General features: G+C 37.8%; 1 protein-coding gene across 1 annotated transcript in view; it reads left to right on the forward strand.

Annotated features, from left to right (window-relative positions):
* The window catches only part of LOC124619972 (lysosomal-trafficking regulator), a 594456-nt gene extending 573333 nt beyond the window's left edge, over nucleotides 1-21123 (forward strand). The window contains exons 53-56 of the mRNA XM_047146635.1: nucleotides 10186-10415; nucleotides 11173-11409; nucleotides 18825-18899; nucleotides 19794-21123. Of these exons, the coding sequence (XP_047002591.1) occupies nucleotides 10186-10415; nucleotides 11173-11409; nucleotides 18825-18899; nucleotides 19794-19923 (672 nt within the window). The 3' untranslated portion in view covers nucleotides 19924-21123. The remainder of the gene's footprint in view (nucleotides 1-10185; nucleotides 10416-11172; nucleotides 11410-18824; nucleotides 18900-19793) is intronic.
* Nucleotides 21124-22179: the final 1056 nt, after the last annotated feature.

Genomic DNA, 22179 nt, shown 5'->3' on the forward strand with positions numbered 1-22179 from the left:
CATCTGAAAAGCCCACCTACCACTACTCAGCAGACATACCCCACTGTGGTTTTGGTGTGCAAAGTCCAGCCTTCATTGCTGATGAACATCAATCAGCAGGGGTCCATGAACCAGGCACCTACAGCAGAGGCTCATACACAACAACATTCTCTAAACAGTGAGTGAGGCAACACTGTTAGTAGCTCCTTGGTTCATCTGGTCAGTCAGTTGCTCAATAGCTGCACATCTATTTATCAGTATTCATTTCCACAGCCATCGTTCATTCATATCATTTGCAGTCCATGGTGCACCGCAGTTGCCTCAGCGCCAGCTTTGGATAGCGCCATTTCAGCATGTGCTTTATATGTTAACTGAGGTAACATGCGAACAGTACATAAACATAACTGTTTCAGAAATGCTTCTGACCTTGGTCCAAGAGCCAATTATCATGCTCTTTCAGATGTCAGATAAATCGCTTTGATTCCACGTGAGGACAATGATTGGTTATTGAATGTTGACAGCAAACACAGGTGATGATCACACTAATGTGACTGAATCAAGTAATTTTGTCATGCTAAAGACATTTCACCTTCCTCTCTCTCTCTTTTTTTTGGACGATATAACCATTGACATGAAAAATATACGTATTTATGTGCATACCATGTTGCTTTACACATTACAGATTAGAAACAGTTTGGGCGCTTTTTGATTTTATATAACATAATAATGGTGCAAATTTGTATTTTGAAGTTTGTACATACTGCTTTACACATGCACTCACTCTGCTTTTTGTAAAGCTGTTGTTGTTGTCGTCATCTTCAGTCTGAAGACTGGTTAGATGCAGCTATCCATGGAAGGCTCTTCATCTCCTAATAACTACTGCAATCCACATCCGCTTGAATTCACCTAGTGTATTCGTCTCGTGGTCTCTCTCTACAATCGCCTCTCCCTCCCCACAAATACACATACCTCCTCCTGGTGCCAAACTGACAGTTCCTAGAGGAGAGGATGTGTTCTGTCAACTGATCCATTCTTAGTCAAATGGTGCCATAAATTTCTTGTCTCCAAATTCGATTCTGTACCTTCTGTATTCCTCTGTACTATCACATTTCAAAAGCTTTTATTTCCTTCTTGTTTGAATTGCTTATTGTATCTGTATTAAATGGTAACAAATTCCTTGTTTTTAGAAATACTGTTCATACTATTGCTAGTCTGAATTTTACATTGTCTGTGCTTCAGCCATGATCAGTTATTTTGCTGGCAAAGTAGCTAAATTCATCTACTGGTTGTAGTGTCTCATTTACTGTTCTAATTCCGTCAGCATTTCCTGATTTAATTCAACTGCATTCCATTAGCTATGTTTTACTTTTGTTGATGTTCATCATATAAAGACTCTATCAAATGCATTCACCTGTTTGTCTGCTCTTCCAAGTCCTTTGCTGTTTCTAATAGAATTACAGTTTCATCCGTGAACCTCGAATTTTTTATTCCTTCTCTGTGAACTTTAACTCATTCGCTAAATTGTTCTTTGATTTTCTTTAGTGCTTGCTCTTTGTAAATATTGAAAGACATTGAGGATTATGTCTGCATTTTGCAACCATGGTTAACTAAAATGCACACCTTTAAGCACCTCCTTTTTTTGGTGTTGGAGTTATTTCTTTTTTCCTTCTTAGTGGGTACCACAACAAGAAGTTTTTAAGGAAGGTGGCATATTTTCAGTTCTGCTGTATGTGTTGATTTTACTCGTACCCAAATAGTTTGTGCCATTTAAGCCATTTCAAGTGCTTTTCTGTATAAGAGAGAGCACACTATGTTACCCCCACAAATATAAATACAATGATATGAATGCAACTTACTAGAAATATAGTTGCCTACAGTAGAAGAATTGTCTTCACAGTAAATGAAGTTAAAAATTTAGTCTCCTCTCCGTGTATTTTAAATATGTTTATTTATATTTATTTTGTTTTCCATATCACTTTTTATTACTTACTATTTATTAACTGTCCTCAAATACATAGATAAATATACAGTCAAGAGTTTTTTGAAATTGTTAGTCCACACTTAGCTTTATTCTTTGGTCAATATAATGTCTTTAAATTTCATTTCTTATTAAAATGTTAAGCTATCAAGATGATAATGCAGCATATGTATGAACCAAAATGAATAGAACACCTAAATTTAAAGAAGCTGTGACTGTAATGCATATGGAACATTTTTGAACTGCACATAACTATCCTTTTTATAAGTTACATTCTTACCATGACATTTTTATTTGTAGAGGTAATGCAGTGTTCTCATACATCCTGCACACCAAGTGGAAAATTTTTGTTATGGCTAGCTGTCCCAATAATGCTGAGAGCATGTTGTCTACTCCAAGGGCTATGTTTCCACTGAGGCATCTCAGCATGATGTCAAATTATTCTCACAGTATCATATCTCCTGTTTCATCTTCATCTACTTCCTCTTCTCTTGCTATAAAATTGTCCTCAAGTTTGCTACCCTTATGTAGATCCTTTACATATTTCTTCCACCTTATAGCTTCCCTTTCTTTAGTCAGTATTGGCTTGCCATTGAGCTAATTGAGCTGTTTGGTATTCGCTTTTCTCCAAAGAGCTCTTTCCCTGTAGCAGAATCTGCCTTTCCCATAGCCATGCCTTTCATTTGTCCTATGCCCATTCTCACTTGGCTGTTTTGCATTTTCTGTCAGTCCTGTATTCCCTTTTGTGCACTTCATGTGCTGCATTTTTATATCTTCTCCTTTCATCCATTAAATACAGGGTCTCCTCTGATACCCAAGGATTTCTGCTTGGCCTTGTCTTCTTACTTATATGATCCTCTGCTTCCTTCACTGCTTCCTCTCTAAAAGCTACATTTTTTTCTCCCTGTTGTATTTCTTTCCCCTGTTTCTGTCCATCATTGCCTAGTGCTCCCTCAGAAACTTTCATCAAGCTCTGGTTCTTTAAGTTTATCCAGGACTCATCTCTTTATATTCCTATCTTTTAGGAATTTCTTCAGTTTTAATCTGCAGTTTGTAACCAATAAATCATGGTCAGAGTCCACATCTGCAGCTACGAACCCACATTTCTGTTTTCTTATTTATTATTAAACCTACTCCTGCATTACCTCTATTTGATATTGTTTTTATAGCCCTGTATTCACCTGACCAGGAGTCCAGTTTCTCCTGCCGTTGAACTTCATTAATTCCCACTATATCTAACTTCAACATACCCATTTCCCTTTTTAAATTCTTTAACCCACCTATCTGATTAACGGATCTAACATTCCACACCCAAAACCATAGAATGCCAGTTTTGTTTTTCTTGATGACAAGATCCTCCTGAATAGTCCACATCTGGAGATCTGAACTGGAGATTTCCTACCTCTGGAGTATTGTACCCAGGAAGTTTTCATCATCATTAAGCTATACAGTAGAGCTCCATGCCCTCAAGAAAAAAATAATGGCTCTGGTTTCCCCTTGCTTTCAGCAGCTTGCAGTAGCAGCAAAGCAAGCCCTTGTTGGCTATTTTTTTAAGGTCAGATCAGTTAATAATCCAGACTGTTGCCTTTGCAAGTACTGAAAAGGCTGCTGTCATCTTCAGGAACCACAGGTTGGTGTGGCCCCTCCACAGGTACTCCTATATTGTGGATGCACATATGGTATGGCTGTCTGTATTGTTGAGATATGCAAGCCAGCCTAAATCATCCACTACCCTTGGCTAGAATAGTTTTAGTAGCTCATTTATGAGCTCATTCACCTCTGGGTTCCACAGTAGTGGGGGCAATACTCCACCTTGTGGATACTCTCTTGTGATATTGATCACCATTTTCACTTCCACCATGATGGTCTTTGCCTTTCATCTCTCAGTGTGGCTTTTATCACCAAGGTATAGTGGTCTTGATGCCATGTACTTATGCAGTTTTAACCATGGGTTTGAGGGCTGTGTTGGCATTGGCAGTGGCTCTTGCAGATAAACTTGCTCTAAACAGTCTCCATAGGAATCTGATTAATCCCTCTCCTGCTTGTTGCACTAGAGCAGGAAAGATACCATCTGGACCTGGTGACTTGAATGAATAAAACATTCTCACCACCCACTGGATTTTCTTGAAATCCACACACTCCTTGGCAGATTCAAAGTTCTCACAGGTGCTAAATCTTGGTTTGAATCATCTGCATTGAGGGGAGTGAGCACATTCAGTCTCACATTCGCTGTCCTTGAATATTCAACAGTCTCCCTTCTTAGTGTGCCTCCTGGATTTATCTGTATCCTAGTGCACATTTTATGAAGTCTGACTTTGGCAGCTGTACCTTCCCATCTCTTCTTACCACTTTTTTGTGCCTTGAACTTCTTATCGATGAGAGAGTAGACTCCAGAATCTGGAAGTGTTCTGCCACATATTTTTTAGTCTCCTTTCCACACTTGACCATATGTAGAATTTAAAAACACATTCACTGTTCATAAGCAGACAGAGACAGAGAGTTCTCTGGTTTGTTGCATGTGACACACTGTGTGCAGTCTGCTGACCAACCCCTCATTTTCCCCAACCTTTTGTCTTGCACCATAGAAGTGACACGTGAGTAGCAAGCAAGTGATCGGGCCATTATTGTGAAATTACAGTACAGTACATTAGTGAGGAAAAAAAATGTGAAATGCATGACAGAAAATACTGTAGTGCACAGCACTGTATGCGTACGTACTTATTGGGTTCAGACAAGGAAGAAGATATGGAATGTGTAACGTCGGGACAAAATTTTAGTTTATAGTACAAATTATATGAAATTCAGCTTGTGTGGTAGATTTTTCACTGTAATTCAGCAGGTACCAAACATCTAGTGTGGGTTAATTGAGTTTTCAGTTCACCCAATTTTGAAATAATGATGGTCTACTGTATTTAGTACAGGTCCTACATTCTTGAGCAATATTCTAGGACGGGTTCTAAGAGTGTTTTGTAAGCAATCTCCTTTGTAGACTCGCTGATTTTTTTGTAGTATTCTGGACCAAAGTCTGCCACCTGCTATACCTATGTCTAAGCCTATGTGATCACTCCATTTCATATCTACACTAATTATTAAACCAAGGTATTTGTGATTCATTGATATTGCGCTCATAGAACAGAACATTTTTGTGTTCTGTAAAGTACACAATTTCTTATTTCTGATCATTTAAAACAAGTTATCAATCTTTCCACCACTTAGAAACCTTAACAAGATCTGACTGAAAAATTGAGCAGTTGTTTTCAGACCCTACTACACTGTATTGCATTGTCTGCAAAAAGTCCTAGGTTACTGTTAATATTACCTGCCAGATCATCCATACATATTATAAATTTAAGTCCCCTGCCTCATTTTACTGCTGCTGTGTTGTGGCTAGTCTCAGAAACTACTGTAGGGATTATGATACAGTTTTCACTAATACATAGACTGATTCAGAGGAAGGTTTGTGTATATAATTAATGTTCATAGTAATGATGTGTGTGTGTGTATAATATATGTATGTTTGATTTTTAATTGATGCCTGGAGTGACATCTGATGGCGATGATGATGAGAGCTAAGAACTGGCCAGCAAGAGGTGAGGCAGTATCTGGGAGGAAAAACAGTGAACTGCTGCAACACCAGAGAGTAGTGGAGCACGACCAGAATCTATATAGACAGGGCGGTGATAATTAAACTTTCACTACTTTAGCCTGAAAGCTATTTACTGTACAGGTATGATGTTCAGACTGTGTTCTGCAGGATTTGCATTCGTAGTTGTTTTAGCATCATGACTTGTCATTAGTCACCGGTATTGGTACGGCAACGTAGGGTTGAAGTACAAGCATCAGTGTGCATTACAATTGTAGACAGTTGACATGGGTCTGGACAAGATGAGCAGTGCATTACTTGCAGAGCTGGTTTAGAAACAACAGCAATAGTGCTGCTGCTCTTCGCAAATATTAAAGCATTAAAGGAATATGGAAAGGTCTTATTTCCACACCAGGGTTGAAGAACATGATTCAGAAGTTCATATTGACTAGTGATTTGGGTATTGCTTGTGGGAGAGGTTGGGTAGTGCTTGTGGGAGAGGCCAATGGCCAATTGCACCACAAAGTGTTGAAGAATTTACCGTTGCCATGGCTCCAAATGCTGGATGCAGTGCATGAGCTGTGTCATGACAACTGAACACGACACGATCCACCGTTCAAAAAATGCTGCGAACAATTGTGAAATGGTATCTGTAGTGCACTTCCAGGCTGTCGTGGATGCAAATGGTCATCACATTTAGCAACCTTTTTGTAACTTTAAACATAAATATGGTATGCAATTAACTAATGTAACCCTCTCATGTGCAAATTAAAATGTGTCTCTTTCATTGATTTATTCATTATTTCTCTCCCACACGTCTGTACAAATGTTTACACAGAGTGACACTGCCCTATGATCACTCATTTTTCATTGTGGCTCCTCTCAAATAGCGAAAGTTTAATTATAGCCACTGTGCATTATAAATTAAAGCCTCCTGACATGATTTTCTGTCTGTGTGTGAAGACTAATCTCAAGGATAGGCTGATTCATGGGGAATGTTTGTGTATATCACTACATATTATAAAGAAGCCATTATGTTGTGGATACTTTGTGCAACAAGTGCAAAGCTGGGGTGGATCACTGGTTGATATACAACATGAACAGCAAAGGTTTCGACACTTTTCCTGTGGCGTGCGTGAAGTTACTTCATCTGTTGATGTGACTCCATCCATTATAATATGCTTTGTCCAACTTATCAGGGAATCCTCAACCCAGTCACAAATTTTGCCTGATACTCCATAGGACTGTACTTTCAATAATAAGCTTTGGTATGGTACCAAGTGGAGTGTATTTTGGAAGTCAAGAAAAATTGCATCTACATGTCTGCCTTGATCCAGCACTAGTTGGATTTCACATGATTGATGTTTCAGAGTACATCCTGGTTGACTTGGAGAAGGTCATTCTGTTCAATGTACCCCATTAAGTTTGAGCTCAGAACATGTTCTAAAATTCTACAACATATTGATGTAGAAGATATTGAACACAAGTTTTGTGGCTCACTTCTATTACTCTTCTTGTATATGGCTGTGACGTGCCTTTTCAGCCTATTGGACACAGTTTTTGTTCAAGGAATCTATGATACAGTGTGGTTAAAATTAAAAGGGAAGCATGCTCAACTGCAAACTCATATAGAACACAGGGATTCCATCAGTCCCCGAAGCATCTTTCAGTTTTAGAAGTATCACACCTACATACACTGTCTGATCAAAGGTATCCAGACACTTATAAGTAGACATTAATATGTGTAGTGGTCACCATTTGCATTTATCACAACTTGAACTCTGCTGGGGACACTTCCAATAAGGTGTCTTAATGTCTGTGGAGAAATAGTCGAAACCATAGAGGGCAGTGAAGATGGACACTGGGGTCTGGAGGAAAGTCAACATCCCACCTCGTCCCTAAGGTGTTTAATCATTTCATTCGGGTTGGGGCTCTGGACAGACCAGTCAATTTCATTGCTTCACAGTGGCTACTTTATGACAGGGTGCGCATTGCTGTGCTGAAACAAACAATAATTCTCTCTGAACTGTTCCTCTACTGTAAGCAGTACACAGGGCTGTAAAAAAGTGTTCGTATCCTTCTGTGTGTAACATTTTCCGAGCACAATAAAGGGACCTCACACTAACTACAAAAAAACATCCCCATACTGCAACATTACCTTTAAACTTTTGGCACTACGCATGATGGGAGGTACCATTTTCCAGACATATTCCTAACACCAACTTTTCCATTGGTTTGTACATTGTTCTCCTGTTATACATATACAGTGTACAGTTTCTAGATTTCTTGTAAGTCTGAACTTCTATATCTGAAATTAGGTTATTTTCTGACCATACCGGTGCAGTTACAATGGACTTCTTCGCCTGTGGAGGCCAGATTATGCTGTAATCAAAGTACTTCAATGTAAATTGAATTTTTATAAATGAATATGAATCATTTCTTCTGTAACAGAAATGTATGTTACTCATAAAGATATAACAACTTCCAAACTTTGAAAAAAAGGTAAAAATCTCATGATTATACGTCTCGAGTTCTAACGTTAGTTAACGTTCTTTATTCTTCTTCGTTTTGCCCTGTCATCATGCTGTACTGTTACATCATGTGCATTTATTCGGTGGCATGCTGCATTACTTGGTACTGGGATGGCAATGCATGGAACATATGCAAAGCCCGCACAGGTACCTCATCTCATGGTGATACTGCTACCACAGAGCCATCTGGAAGATACACAGAGGCTGTCTGTACACTCATTACATGCATTAACAGATAACAAACTTCCCAACAGTTCCATATTTTTAATTACTAAATTGTTATATCACTTAATGATCGTGAGTATCATTCGTTGGTAAGGTGGAGGTAGGACTACACATCATTCAACTAGAGTGATATGTTGCACCTCATATTCCCCCACTGAGATGAATAATGTTACAATAATTACATAAACTTAAGTAATTAGCCATACAGTATGACATGCAACAGAATCCATTCACAATTATTTCTACACAGTGCAGTCACATTAATTTGACTACCACTTACTTTTGATGTCAGTGTGCAGAAACCACTCACTGTCTGCAGATGGCAGCACTAGCAGTGGAAGGTATATAAAATGTGTCAGGGGGACACACAAAACAGTGCAGTCATTGTTGTAATGTGGACACTGAACGACTTATCTGACATCAAAAAGGGGACGATCATTAGCTTTTCGGTCAAGGGTGGAAGCATTTCCAAAATGGCGAAGTTATTAAACTGTTTGTATGACATGATGGTTAAAGTATACTGTGCATAGTAGGATGGTGCTATCCAAAACCATTACTGAGGCACCTGTGGTACTCATGTTAAACAGTGGACGTGGAGATGTGTATGGGTGAATAGACAGGCAACTGTTTAGCACCTGACTCACCACCCAGGTGAACCAAGGGGCTACCAACGGTGTCCCCTCAATGACCATTCAGTGATGGTTGCCGTGTATGTGCTGCAGCAGCAGGCACCTGGTAGGAGCACCCAGGCTGACTAATATTTGTTGGCAACAAAGTCTGGAATTTGGTTTGTAAGCCAATACTGCAACTGAAAGTCCACTGAATGGTAATAAGTGACTTTTCCAGATGACATGGTTGTTGGCATGCAAATACCGTGCAACTTTTGTCAGAAGGATTTAGGCCAGAGAAGGAGCGTTATAATCTGGGGAATGTTTTTGTGGCATTCCCTGATTGGTCTCATCATTCTGGAAGGCACAATGAAGCAATACAAGTATGCATCTATCCTCAGCATGATGCTATCTACCAGGAGGACAATGCAACATGTCACACAGCTCGCAGTGTAAATGCACGGTTTGGAGAGCACTGTAGTTTCCCGGCCACCAAGCTTGTCGGATTTAAACCCAATCGAGAATCAGTGAGACCAACTCGATCAGGCTGTTCGTGTCGTGGATCTTCTTCAGCTGAGAAACCTGGCACAGCTGATGATGGCACCGGAGTCGCCATGGCTCCACATCTCAGTCAGTGCCTTCCAGAACCTCACTGACTCTTCCTGCATGTCGCAGCAGTCCGCACTGCAAAAGGTAGTTATTCAGGCTTTTGACAGGTGGTCACAATAATGTGACTGGATTGTGTAACATCAAGCATAACATCTGTGCCTAACTGTGAGGCAAAATGTGAAGTGGATTTTGTGTGCTAGAAATGTTATGCCTGGTATTTGCTGGAATTCAAAATGGATTATTCTTATTGATCACTTTGTGGATGGTGAAACCTTTGCACCAAATTGACGAAAAAATAGTTGAGAAAAAATAAGCATCTTATCAGAACATGTAAATACAAAAGCCTGTTTGCTTTGGTTACTTTCACTCTATTGTTTCATGTAATACTAGCTTTAGGAACAGCTGTGTATATTCGCAGAAACACAAAATATTAAGTATTATTGGAAGCAGATACGTTGTGCTCTCTCTCTCTCTATCTCTCTCTCTCTCTCTCTCTCTCTCTCTCTCTCTCTCTCTCTCTCTCTCTCTCGGTAAGAACCTGTCTTGTAAGCAAAAGAAACTATCAGGGACAGTATGTGATAACTAAGGAGTGGTGATTTATCGCTGCATTATTATAGTGGTTAGTACCAACATAAGTGCTTTACTTCTATTCAACATAATCTATTTACACAGGTATGCATATGCAGCAGTGCTCCAGATGTTCCACAGTTGTGGCTGGGGCATACATCTGGACGAATACAGGTTTTGAGATTTCGGTTGGAGGGATCTCTCGAATTCCGTCCCGAGCCGTCTGTGTTGCTGGGGCACACAGCAGCACTGACTGATATTGTACTCTGTCGTAGCTTCTCAATAGCTGTTTCCGCTGGCTACGATGGAAGTGCCATTATATGGGACCTTAACAGGTAATTAGCATTAGGCAGTTATTATTAACATTTCAAATAATATAATGTTAAAAGTGCAAGTGTGGATTCCTTGCACAGTGCAGGAAACGTAAGCCATTTCCATATATAATCCTAGGTAGAGTACCAGCAGCATAAAAGGCAAGGTGAACTTTCGCAATGAACCAGTCCTTGGCACGCTCACAAATATTTTTGCCATGTGTTAGTGTGATAAAATATTTTCAGTTTATGGAATGCTTCAGTTGTGTGTCCAACATTTTGGAAAATATGTGCTTCCACAGTGTTGTGGACTGCCCGCAAATTGGTACAGTTAATAAATGAGAAGAGTTTATCCGAAGGTGTCAACTAATGTAGCTCAGTCAAATGTCAGTTCCATTCTAATAAGTTTAGATTCGCCCCTAGTTTCTCTCTGTGGTTGAGCTTGTGCCGAGACGCATATAGAGGGGAGTTTTCAGTGTAGGGGGTGTTACAGAAATTAGATAATGTGTTTTTATTCTCTGTCTGGATATACTACGTGATGAACATTTGTTGCAGTTTGGTAGTGGACTGCCGACTCAAGTAAGGTGTCTGGATTCATGTCAGAGACCTGTACCCACCACAACCAACACTACATCATAACCCCCCCCCCCCCCCCCCCCCTATGAAACAGGGTCAGAAGTACATATCAGAAACAGAAAAAAATTGTCAGAGAAACTGTAGCCAAAGTTGATTTTGGTGGGTATATACAAAGACTAGCCCTTAAATGTTTGCATTCTTTCAGCTTGTCATACGTGAGGTCTGTGGCGGTCAGTGAACCCGTGAAGCTGGCCACAGTGAGCAGAACGCTGGGCGACATTCTGCTTGTGACAGACTCGGAGCTACTGCTGTTCTCCGTGAATGCTGCGCCTGCAGGCAGGGCATCACCACCCTCGCTGACCACAGCCGTCTGCTTCTCTGGTGCACCGGAGGGGATTTCCATAAATGCTGTCGCGTCGGGTCACGCAGATGGAGTTATAAGGTTAGATTTCAGTGATGTTTCTTTTCACTTACAATATTAAATGCTTTTTAGATATTTAAGAATTTGTAAAAATAAAAATACCATTGGCTAGTTGTTGCCTTAATGAGGCATGACTCCCATTACAACAGAAAGACACACATAAAAGTAAATAATTGCACTACTCCTAACAGTATAAATGTTCAGAACTGAAAAGAGGAAAGGAGGGCACATGTGAAGTCTACATCTACATCTACACTCTACAAGCCACCTTGTGGTGTGTGGTGGAGGGTGCCTTAAGTACCAATTTCACTTGCCTCTTTTCCTGTTCCTGTAGCGAATGGTTCAAAGGAAGAACAATTGCTGTGAAGCCTCTGTGTGAGTCTGAATGTCCCTAATCTTATCTTTGTGCTTTTGTGTGTGTGTGTGTGTGTGTGTGTGTGTGTGTGTGTGTGTGTGTGTGTGTGAGAGAGAGAGAGAGAGAGAGAGAGAGAGAGAGATAGATTTACATAGGGTGAAGCAGTACATTGGTTGACTCTTCCAGAACCATATCCTCTCAGAACGTAGTACTAGTCCAACTAGTGTTTTGTGAGCTGCCTCCTTTGTCAGTGGACTATATTTATTGAGGATTTTTCCCTCTGTCTGGCATCTGCCTTACCCATGATTAATATTATGTGGTGTTTCCACTTCAAATTGCTGTGCATGTATACTTCTAGATATTTTATGGAAATAACAGCTTCCTGTGATTCTTGTGCAGTTGTGTAATCATACAGTAATGGATCTTTCTGTCTATGTACACACAATACTTTACATGTATATTATGAAAATTAATGGTCCTGTAACACACATCTGCGTCAAACCGAAAGCCACTTTTATGAATCGAATGTCTTCTGGAAGTCAAGGAACATGGCATCTACCTGTGCATCTGTATCTACCGCTTTCTGGGTATCGTGGATGACCAGAGCAAGCTGGCTTTCCTACAGTCACTATTTTTGGAACCCATGTAAATTTCTGCAGAACATTTTTCTGGTCTCCAGAAATGTCATAATATATAAGCACAAAACAAGTACCAAAATTTTAAAACAGATCAAATTAAGAGATATAGGCCTATAGTTCTGAGTTCTGTGCATCTGTTCAACAACCCTTCCTGAAAATGGGAAAGACCTGTGCCTCTTTTTCCCCAATCGTTAGGACTGCTTTGCTCCTCCAGAGGCCGACAGTACACCGCTACTAGAAAAGTGGCAAGTATCTGTCATTTTCTCATTCTTGCGATGTTGGTTTTTTTTAGGGACTGCAGTGTGATCTTCTGTGAAACTATTTTGGAAAAAGACCTTTAGTATTTTATTTTGGCCTTCTGTTTGTCATGTTCTGTTTTAATGTCAGTATGATAACAGTGTGTCTGGGAGGTCATTTCAATCAATTTACTGATTTAACATAAGAACAAAAGTCTTAAGATTTTCTGTCAAGACATTAGATACAATTTTATTTCCGAGGTTTTTCAGTGCTTCATGCGTGGTCCTCCTTATGCTAGCTTTGATTTGGTTTCATTTTTGTTTGCCTGTGAGACTTTGGCTCTGTTGTTTAAATTTGCTGTGAAGATCTCTTTGGTTTTTCAGTAGCTTTTGAACATAATTGTCAAATGTCTGCAGGTCTTGCTTGGCAAATACTTGTCTAAAGCATACTGTGCAATGCTCTTCAACTTTGTCCATTGATGGTCTCAACATTGTCAGTGCTGGAGATGAAGTTTTTATAGTGTCCTGTCAGATAAACTGAAATCTGTTTCTTGTTGCTCTTGCTAAACAGAAAGAGATCTTCCTACTTTTCTTCATATTCCTAGTTACAGCCATATTCAGTCATGCTGTAATGGTCTTATGATCATGGGTCCCCTGTTCTAAGCTAACTGAGCTGAAAAGTTCAGGTCTCTTTGCCACCATTAGGTCTAAAGGCACATGTCCACTAACAAGTAAACTTCCTCAAGTGCTTGCAGAAGCAACTTCTGTGTTATTTGATTTGAAAATCTCCACAGCAAGTCGACTTCAACAAGTTCTGTCTACTTGCAGAAGTAGCTTCCGCAAGTTAATGGAAACATTTTCTCACATCTTGCTGCAAGCGCTAGCTGAACTTGCCAGTTGCTGAAAGATTTTCCCTAATTTGCAGAAGTTTTGTGTGTTCAATATTGGTATGACAGTGTCAGTGTTGAAAAGGAGACTGGCACAAAGACAGATGATACAAGTCAACAAGTGTATTACAGAAAACCATAAACATGTATACAGGGTGTATACGACCCAGGACAACCGGGAGATCCGGGAAAAACCCGGGAATTTTTCCATCCGGGAGAAAACTGGGAAAAACCCGGGAGTTGTTTAGAATTCTGGGAATTTTTGATTGTTTTAGCTTTCAGTTAAATTTTTGTGATTTTGACTGGTAAGAACCAAAATAACAAAGGGTATTATTGTATCCCGCTACTGCAGAATGATACTGCAGCAACTAAACATGAACGGGAGACAAAAAAAGAAAATAAAACTTAAGTTGCAAAGGAAATGCGCCGTATACAACAACAAAACAGTGCTCATACAAGCGTCTGCCAACAGTAAAGTGTGTCAAAGGCTTTAGGAACACTATGCAATGCTTTATAACAACAAACTGCCTCCGATGAGCGTGACTTGACAACTGTTTGAATTAGATTCGTTGGAGCAGTTGCGGGCGGGCTCTTGCGCATGCGCAGTTGAGTCGCATATGAGTAGTACCTTCTCCCGCTTCTGATTACGGAAGTGTGGCTGGGCTACTCAATATTGCTCCGGTTCGGAAATATCGTAGATCCGGGGCTGATGCACAGAGCAGTCCAAGTTGTGGTGGGGAGGTGGGCCTCCACGTGACCTGTGTTTACGTTCAGTGATTTTGTTGTTTCCTCATAGTTTATTGCTCTCACGTTAAATGATAACAAAACGGATTTTTGTGGCCGAGAGCTATCAAATGAATTAAAATATGTTTGCATAATTACTGCAGGCTAAAATATGTTAATAGTTTCAGATTTTATTTCCACCTTTGACAGTCAAGCATTAATCGTCTTACAGAACAATGAAGTTATTTTCGCTGGTTTGCTAAAGAGATTTAGCTTTTATTAATCCTTTCTGCTGAGGCAGTCAATTTATTTGAAACGAAATGATTAATTTCACACTATTGGCTGGTTTCAACTGTTCACTGCATTTCAAGTGCACGTATGGTATTATGCTGTAATGAAGAACCAAACATGAGTATTGGTACTCCAAGAAAATTTACATACGGATGAGCGTTTTAAGCCGAATTATGCACATTAGTATGGTTCGCAAAATCCCGACACTCTTGAAGTATCCTTTGATGTCTTGTTTCTTTTATGACATAATGTAAGATCTTTTAGTGTTTTACACATACAAGCATATGGGCTTCCTGCGTCATTGTAGCTGTGCAAGCGCGGTGGCACCAGTTGTCTAGTGCTTTCTTGCAACTTCTGAAATGAACCTATTTCTAACAGGTCGCGGGAAAATATTGCAAATCGTGGTTTGAAAAGCGTTACATTCAAAGCAAATTTCCTTTTACGCCAGATGAATTATGTGCGAGAATGTACGATGAATTTCTTAAATCACAAAGCGTTTGACTCTCATTTAAAAATCAACTCTTTGAGGACAACCATTTAGAAGTATTTCGAGCCCAGAAGATGAGACATTTGCGTCGTTGCTAAAAATTTTACTGGCACATTTGTGTGATATATCTTAAAGTGCAACACGCGCAAAAAAGATCAACATTATATGTGGAAGCTTAGCTTCTCTTCCAACTTATTAATCTTTGAGACCAATATTATATGTGAATGCTAAGTATATTAATTTAAGCCAGTAACTTTTCTTATTTGTGTATTCGCGCTACTTAAGAGTGATCTTGCTATTGGCTGACTTCATCATGTGTCCTATTGCCATCATCGGCTGGCGAGATCACGTGAATGAGCTATGACGCTTACAAAAGCGCATCGCAGTTTCAATTTCAAAGCTTCGGAAAGTGACATGCGTTATTTGGTGGAATTCAAACCTATACCTTCGTAATACGAAAACATGCGGCGTACATGTTGCTGCACATCAAAGGTCTTTCAAAATGTATTTTTCCCCCTGAGTTTCGTTTTCTAAAGTGCCAGGAAATTCTACGTCAGTATATAAAACCATAAACATTCAAAGGATTGACTACTTTTACAGTGCCGAGGAAGAGTATACTGTCACTTAACACGGAAAGAATGTATTTTCATCTGGGAGAAAGTGTATTTTTAACCGGGAAATCCGGGAATTTTTTTTCCTTGTCCACGTATACACCCTGGTATACTTGGCTACTATCAGCCAAGGAAGTGTGACAAAATTTACCAATTACTTTGTCCCACCAGAAGGGAAAGTAGATTGGCAGTAGACGTGGCTTTAAATTTTAGCTGATTTTTAATCTTAATGTAAACATAAATGCATTACATTTACAAGTTTGCAAAAATTGAAGTGTAGTTGAAGGTTGAAATGGTGAGCTAGCATTCAGTATTTTTATATCCTGTTTTGAATGCATTGCATGTATGATACAAGTAATAAATACTGTTTGCACAAGTCAAAAAATAATTAAAATGTGATCTCTTATGGTAACACAGCTGGTTTCGAATATTTTTTTGTACAATAGACGAGAGATTTTTGAAAACTATATATGGCGTTCTCATGAAATTTTTAATCTGAGTGAAGTCCTCTGATTTTAATTCTTTCAATAGTGTTCCTTGGTCTGCTGCTCGTGGTCTTGCAGTAGCGTTCTCGCTTCCTGAACACGGGGTCCCAGGTTTGATTCCCGTCGGGGTCAGGGATTTTCACCTGCCCCGAGATGACTGGGTGTTGTTGTGTCATCTTCATCATCATCATCACTCATCCCCATTATGTTCGGAGGAAAGCAACAGCAAACCACCTCCATTTAGAACCTTGTCTTGTACAGCAGTGCGGGTCTCCCGCATCATTCCTCTATGCTCCGTCAAGAAGCATGGGACTTCATTTCCAGTGTTTCTTGATAAATATGTACACCTCTGTATCTATTTCTTCATCCAGACATTTCTTTTGACATTTTTTTTCCTTAAATTTTTGATTCTCATTGTTATTTTTTTTCAGCAGTAATAATGTAACTATGTTGACAGCTGCCCTGGTTTTTAGCATGACACTATAAACATCCACTTGCCACTTTCATGATGCATCTCTTGTGTATATACTTCTGCAAGGACTTGCAGCAAGTTGCTGAAATTAACTTGCCCAAGCAACTTGTAGAAGTAAACTTGCACAAGTTTTTGTTCTAATGTAAACACCTCAGCAAGTCCTTGCAGGAGTTACTTGCAGAAGTTACTTGCTTATGGACATGTGCATTAAGACATTATCTTCACAAGTTGTTTCCCTAATTTTTGGATAAAACACCTTGAAAAATTTTACACAATTCCCCCTCCTATTACTGGCTCTAAGCACATAGTCTCCCAGGGTATAGGTGATGAGTTGAAATCTCCACCTAAAGTTATAACATTACCAAGAAATTCACATGAAATATTCTCCAAGTTTCCCATAAAACGTTCTGCCACTACTGATGCCGAGGCAGGGGGTCTAAAAAAGCATCCGAAGAGCACATGTGATCACCTTTAACACTTAGCTTCACACAAATTATTTCACAGTCATAGTGTACTAACCTCACAAGATATTATTGTATTTTTAATGCTGTAAACATGCCTCTACCACCAGCATTCAACTTATCTTTGTGGTATGCATGATATACATTTCATTAAAGTTTAAAATTTCATTGCTATTAACACCTGGTTTCATCCAGCTTTCTGTTCCTAATCAAAACTAGTTCTAAACCTTTCCAGAGTTGCTTCTGACATTAACTAATAGTGTATTAACATTTAGTGTATTAACATTTGCTTTCTCTTATCTCCTATGACAGACAGATGCTACCCTGTATGAGAGTGTAACACATCTTATTGAGCCTGTGGAAGGATTTCCCTCTCCTAAAAAATCCACATGTGCATGCCACATGTACTTCTGCTATCCTAGTAGTCACATCAGGTGTGTCATTCACACCTGACCTGTTAAGGGAGTCCTATATTTCTCCACCCATTAGCAACTCTGTGTAAGGCGAACACCACCCCAAAATCTCCAGTCCCAGGCAGGTGGGATCGAATAACATTCACAATAGTGAATTACATGACCAAAATAAATGTTAGACACTGAATGAGTCAGAGATGTTAATGATGGTGCATATGACTACAAAGATGTTAAGTATAGGAATACAAGTGATATATTTTCACAGAGTAGTAGTTGTATAGAAGCTTTCCAGGGACTGGAGATTTTGAGGTGGTGTAGCCCTTTTAAATACTGGTGTGTAAACCTTTTAGTATTTAGGAAAAGACATAATCATTTGAAAAACTATTCAGTCAGATTTTGCTGATTTAGATTAGTTACATGTTGCAACACTACCGTAATTAGGTTTGCATAGCATGTTGTGGGTTAATAAAAGGTAAAAGTAAGAATTTCGTATCCTTATGTTGGGAATAACCCACATATGAGTATAGAAGCCGTCTTGAAGCTCATAATCATCTTCGATAATTTATGAAAATTATTAATCAATGCCTTACCTAATTGTTGAAGACTGTCATTTGGTCCAGAAAAATTAGAGCAACAAAAATGCAGTGTCAAACTTTGGAATCTAACAGGCATAATGGCATAAAAATCCATAAGTTCATTATTCTTAGGAAAACTGAAGTAGATTGCCATAAAGAATGTATTCAGGGTTTTATAATGAGTGGTGCCATTCTTCCCAGAACTAATGATTAACTCATTCAAATATCTTCTTACATATTGTAGTAATGTTTCAATCATCATTTATTCTTCATTAAAGTGGTTTCCAACAAAACTAAATATATCATTGCAATCAGTGGATCAAAAATTATCGTATAAATAATGGATCTTAATGAATTATGGTTTGAATAGTATTTCGGCATATATAGTTACGTTATACACAATGTGTATAATTAACTTCATATGCAAGTTAAAAAGAGAGATTTAGTAATTTTAAGAGGCTTAGAATAATAGCAGATGGAGAGGCTCCAACTTGTTAAGTTTCAGTATTTTATTTTGTTGCAAGTCTGCGTTTGCTGATATGCTGGCAAATTTGCCTTCACTTTTATCTTAATGCCAGTTTGATGTATTTGTGCCTGTGTCAGTGGAAATGAATGATATTGAGAAAGCATAGATAAGATTTTAATGAGGGCAGTTTACCTTTTTAAACATTAATTTTACTTCTCTTAACCTCATTGATTTCAAAACATTTTAGTAATGACACTGTGCTGTCAATCATGCCATAACCATTCAGTGACATCAGTAATATATTTAATGGAAAGTAATTATTGTTTTGTTTTTCAGATTATGGAGCTCTTGGGACCTCTCACCACTGAAGGAGATATCCTGCAATGCATTATTGTCACAGCCCATAATAAGGTAGGTGTGTCTTGCAGCCCAGAATATCCATTTATCATAACCACACAGTTGTTAATAAATGAAAGCTGTTGAGCTACATGTACCAGATGACACAAGAAAACTTTCAGATTTATAGTGTCTTTTTCTGCAAATACATTAAGCTCAACAGAGGAGAAAAAAGTATTAGCTGCTTAGAAAGTATCAGATTTATTACAAAAAATTTTCGAAAGTTCATGTTTCAGAACCTAACAGCAATTCATCTAATGAAAAAGGTTATGTATTGATGAATATTGGCTGTATAGGGGTTTCATGAGAATGCCAAAATGGACAGTTTGAAATTAAACTACAAACAAATAATGGAGAGCAACGCAAAATAAAGAAAAGACAGAAAAGGAAATTACAAAAAATTATAAAAGAAGATGGGAAGGGGTAGCTAGCATTCAAGCTCTTAGTAGGAGGGACATAATTGTATACGATCAATTGTACAGGTAATCAAGATTTGTTGATTTATGCATTATGAGACAAGTATGTGCAGATCAAGTCTATGCATTCTAATAACAGGCTTAAATGCTATAATCCAACATCCCTCTGATATACATTGATATATAGTTTCTTTCAATTGTACTGTTTTTCATTAGTGTCCATACTTTGTCTTCTTATACTGCTTTCTGCTTTGTCTCCATTTTGTTTGTTACAATTTATATAGACATTTGAAGCAGAAGGTGTAGTGATCACATTATGAATTGCAATTGTATGTACTTCCCATTTTCTGATAAAATTATGACGTACTATTCCTGCAGTTTGGAATGCCTTAACGTCACCCTACAAATCATTATGCCTCAAATTAATGATCTCTCAGTATCTCACCCAATGTAGTTCCTGCATTTTAACTTAAACATTGTCTTTCTTTTCCAGTATTACATACTCACATGATGCTCAGCACATGTACGCATCTGGTGCCAACGGTATTGTTGTTATCTGGGAAGGCATGTCGAGCAAAGGCCCAAGTCATATGCCAAAATTTCTTGATCTTACATCACTGTGAAATGGCTCTACTTGCAGTTATATCTACTATTTCCAGTTGATGAGATTCATTATAATTATTGTACAATATTTTACTAATGTGTTTGTGAGTTGTGTGGATCCAGTGAAGAGGTGTACTGTGATGTTTTATGTGGTACTGATAATTCAGAATCTCTCTAGCATGATATTCAGAATCTCCCTAGCAGAAAGATTATTTTTTTATACTCTTAATGTTGTGAATGTTATGATAGTTTAATAATAATCTGTTTCATATTGCATTTCTACTTCATTAATTGAGATATAGTACAAAAATGTAAATCTAGATTACGCCTTTTGTGATAGTTATTCATCTATATTTTGCGTGTTATTTTAGTTTTCAGTATAGTATCCAAAATAATTTTTCATCACATTTTCAACAGATATTAAGCATACTTTCTACACATGTTTTTGTATCTCATATATAAAGTAAATTAGCCAGTTACTGATCCGTTTCTCTGAATCTCTTAAGGACAGTTGACATTATTCTGCAACTTTTTTTTTTTAATTTGCTTATATTTTCGTTAAATTGAGTGAGTCTCTCTCTCTAACCCTCTCTACCCTCTCTGCTCTCTACTCTCTCCTCTCTCTCTCTCTCTCTCTCTCTCTCTCTCTCTCTCTCTCCCTGTGTGTGTGTGTGTGTGTGTGTGTGTGTGTGTATGTGTTTGAGGAATAAATATAAAAAAATAACAGTATTCCTTTCTGCCACTTTAATATCAAATTATCTGATAGAAATGTTATTCTAGCAGTGTTAAGAATTGCTACTAGTGTATAGAGAAATCTGTTTTATTTGCAAAAAATGAATGTAAACATTAATATATTTTTATCTGGTAGTTTTAGAAGGCATGTTAAAAGAACTATAGACTTCTATTTTCTGAATGTATACAGACCTCAGATATGTACTGAAATCAAACTGACTTTTTGAAACTACATGTATTTTAACACATCTACTAACTAGAGTTAATAATGTTTTTATGAGGTTTTATGAACATAAAATTTTGTACCTTTTTATCCTATAAAACTTCAATTAATGGTGACTGCTGTGGCCACTGGCTGACAAATAATAAAAGCTATTCCTTGTCAAAGGTGTGTATTTGAGTGTAATGGGAAATGCATTTGATGGAATGAGAAAATAAATAATAAGTGGAAAAGCACAAAAACAATAAATAAAAGAGGAATTGAGGAATTCAAGATTTATTTCCTAAATACAAACTGGAAAAATGGGTACATCACAACTAGTGTAAATGAAAAATTTATTTTATAGCTTAGTTCTAGGTTTTGTGAAAATTGTTATCCTAACAAATTTACCTTTGCATGTAGATATAAATTCTCCTAAAGTTTGAATCACAAATACCATTAAGAATATTCTGCAAAACTAAGAGAGGTTCTTCCTTAACATTAAGGTACACTGGTACTGACATGGTAAAATCATATTACGAACTGTGTTATTAAATTCTAATTAAAGTCATTGGTGTACGTAAAGGTATGTATTTTCAAGGCAAAGAATTGAAACAATAAAAAAGGCCACTAAGAATGATAGAAATGTTAGGAAATTTCTTTAAAGTTGAATAATGAGATCATCATCGATACCTCCAAATTACAGGCACTTTTAATAATTTTTTCTGTCAATGGAAGATAATTTAGGTTAAAATACTGTCTTCGTGCTTTTCTAAGGAAAGCATTCACAAATTCTATTACATCTCACATCTCCAAAATAAATTTAAAATATCATCAATTTTTTTAAAATAATTTGTTGAAGTAGTAAGAATGAACCCAGTAATCAGATTATCAAGCATTGGTGGACCACATTTGTAATTTACTAAATTACTTATGTGATGAATCTTTTCATAGTTACACTTTCTCAGGCACACTAATATGCTCGTGTCAAGCTATCAAACAAGAAGGAAGCTAAAGCAATAGTAAATAATTACTGATGCATCTCATTATTACCATTATTATCAGGTACAATAGCATTGATAAATATACAGTGCACAAAATCATTCTTGGTTGCAATTTATAACATAAATGTGAACTTAAAAACCCTAACCTGAATAGATGATATACTACAAGGGTAGCTAAAAATTACTGTTATTACATTCACATGCACAAGCGCAGCTATGTAGGAGCTGGTGCAATTTCCACAAACTGACATGCAATAACATCATGTATGGTGAGGCAATTTATAAACATCTGCTGACATTATTGCAAATGTATGAAAAATATAAAAATACAAAACTAAGTT

The sequence above is a fragment of the Schistocerca americana genome, chromosome 6 (assembly GCF_021461395.2).
Source record: "Schistocerca americana isolate TAMUIC-IGC-003095 chromosome 6, iqSchAmer2.1, whole genome shotgun sequence".
Lineage (NCBI taxonomy): Eukaryota > Metazoa > Arthropoda > Insecta > Orthoptera > Acrididae > Schistocerca > Schistocerca americana.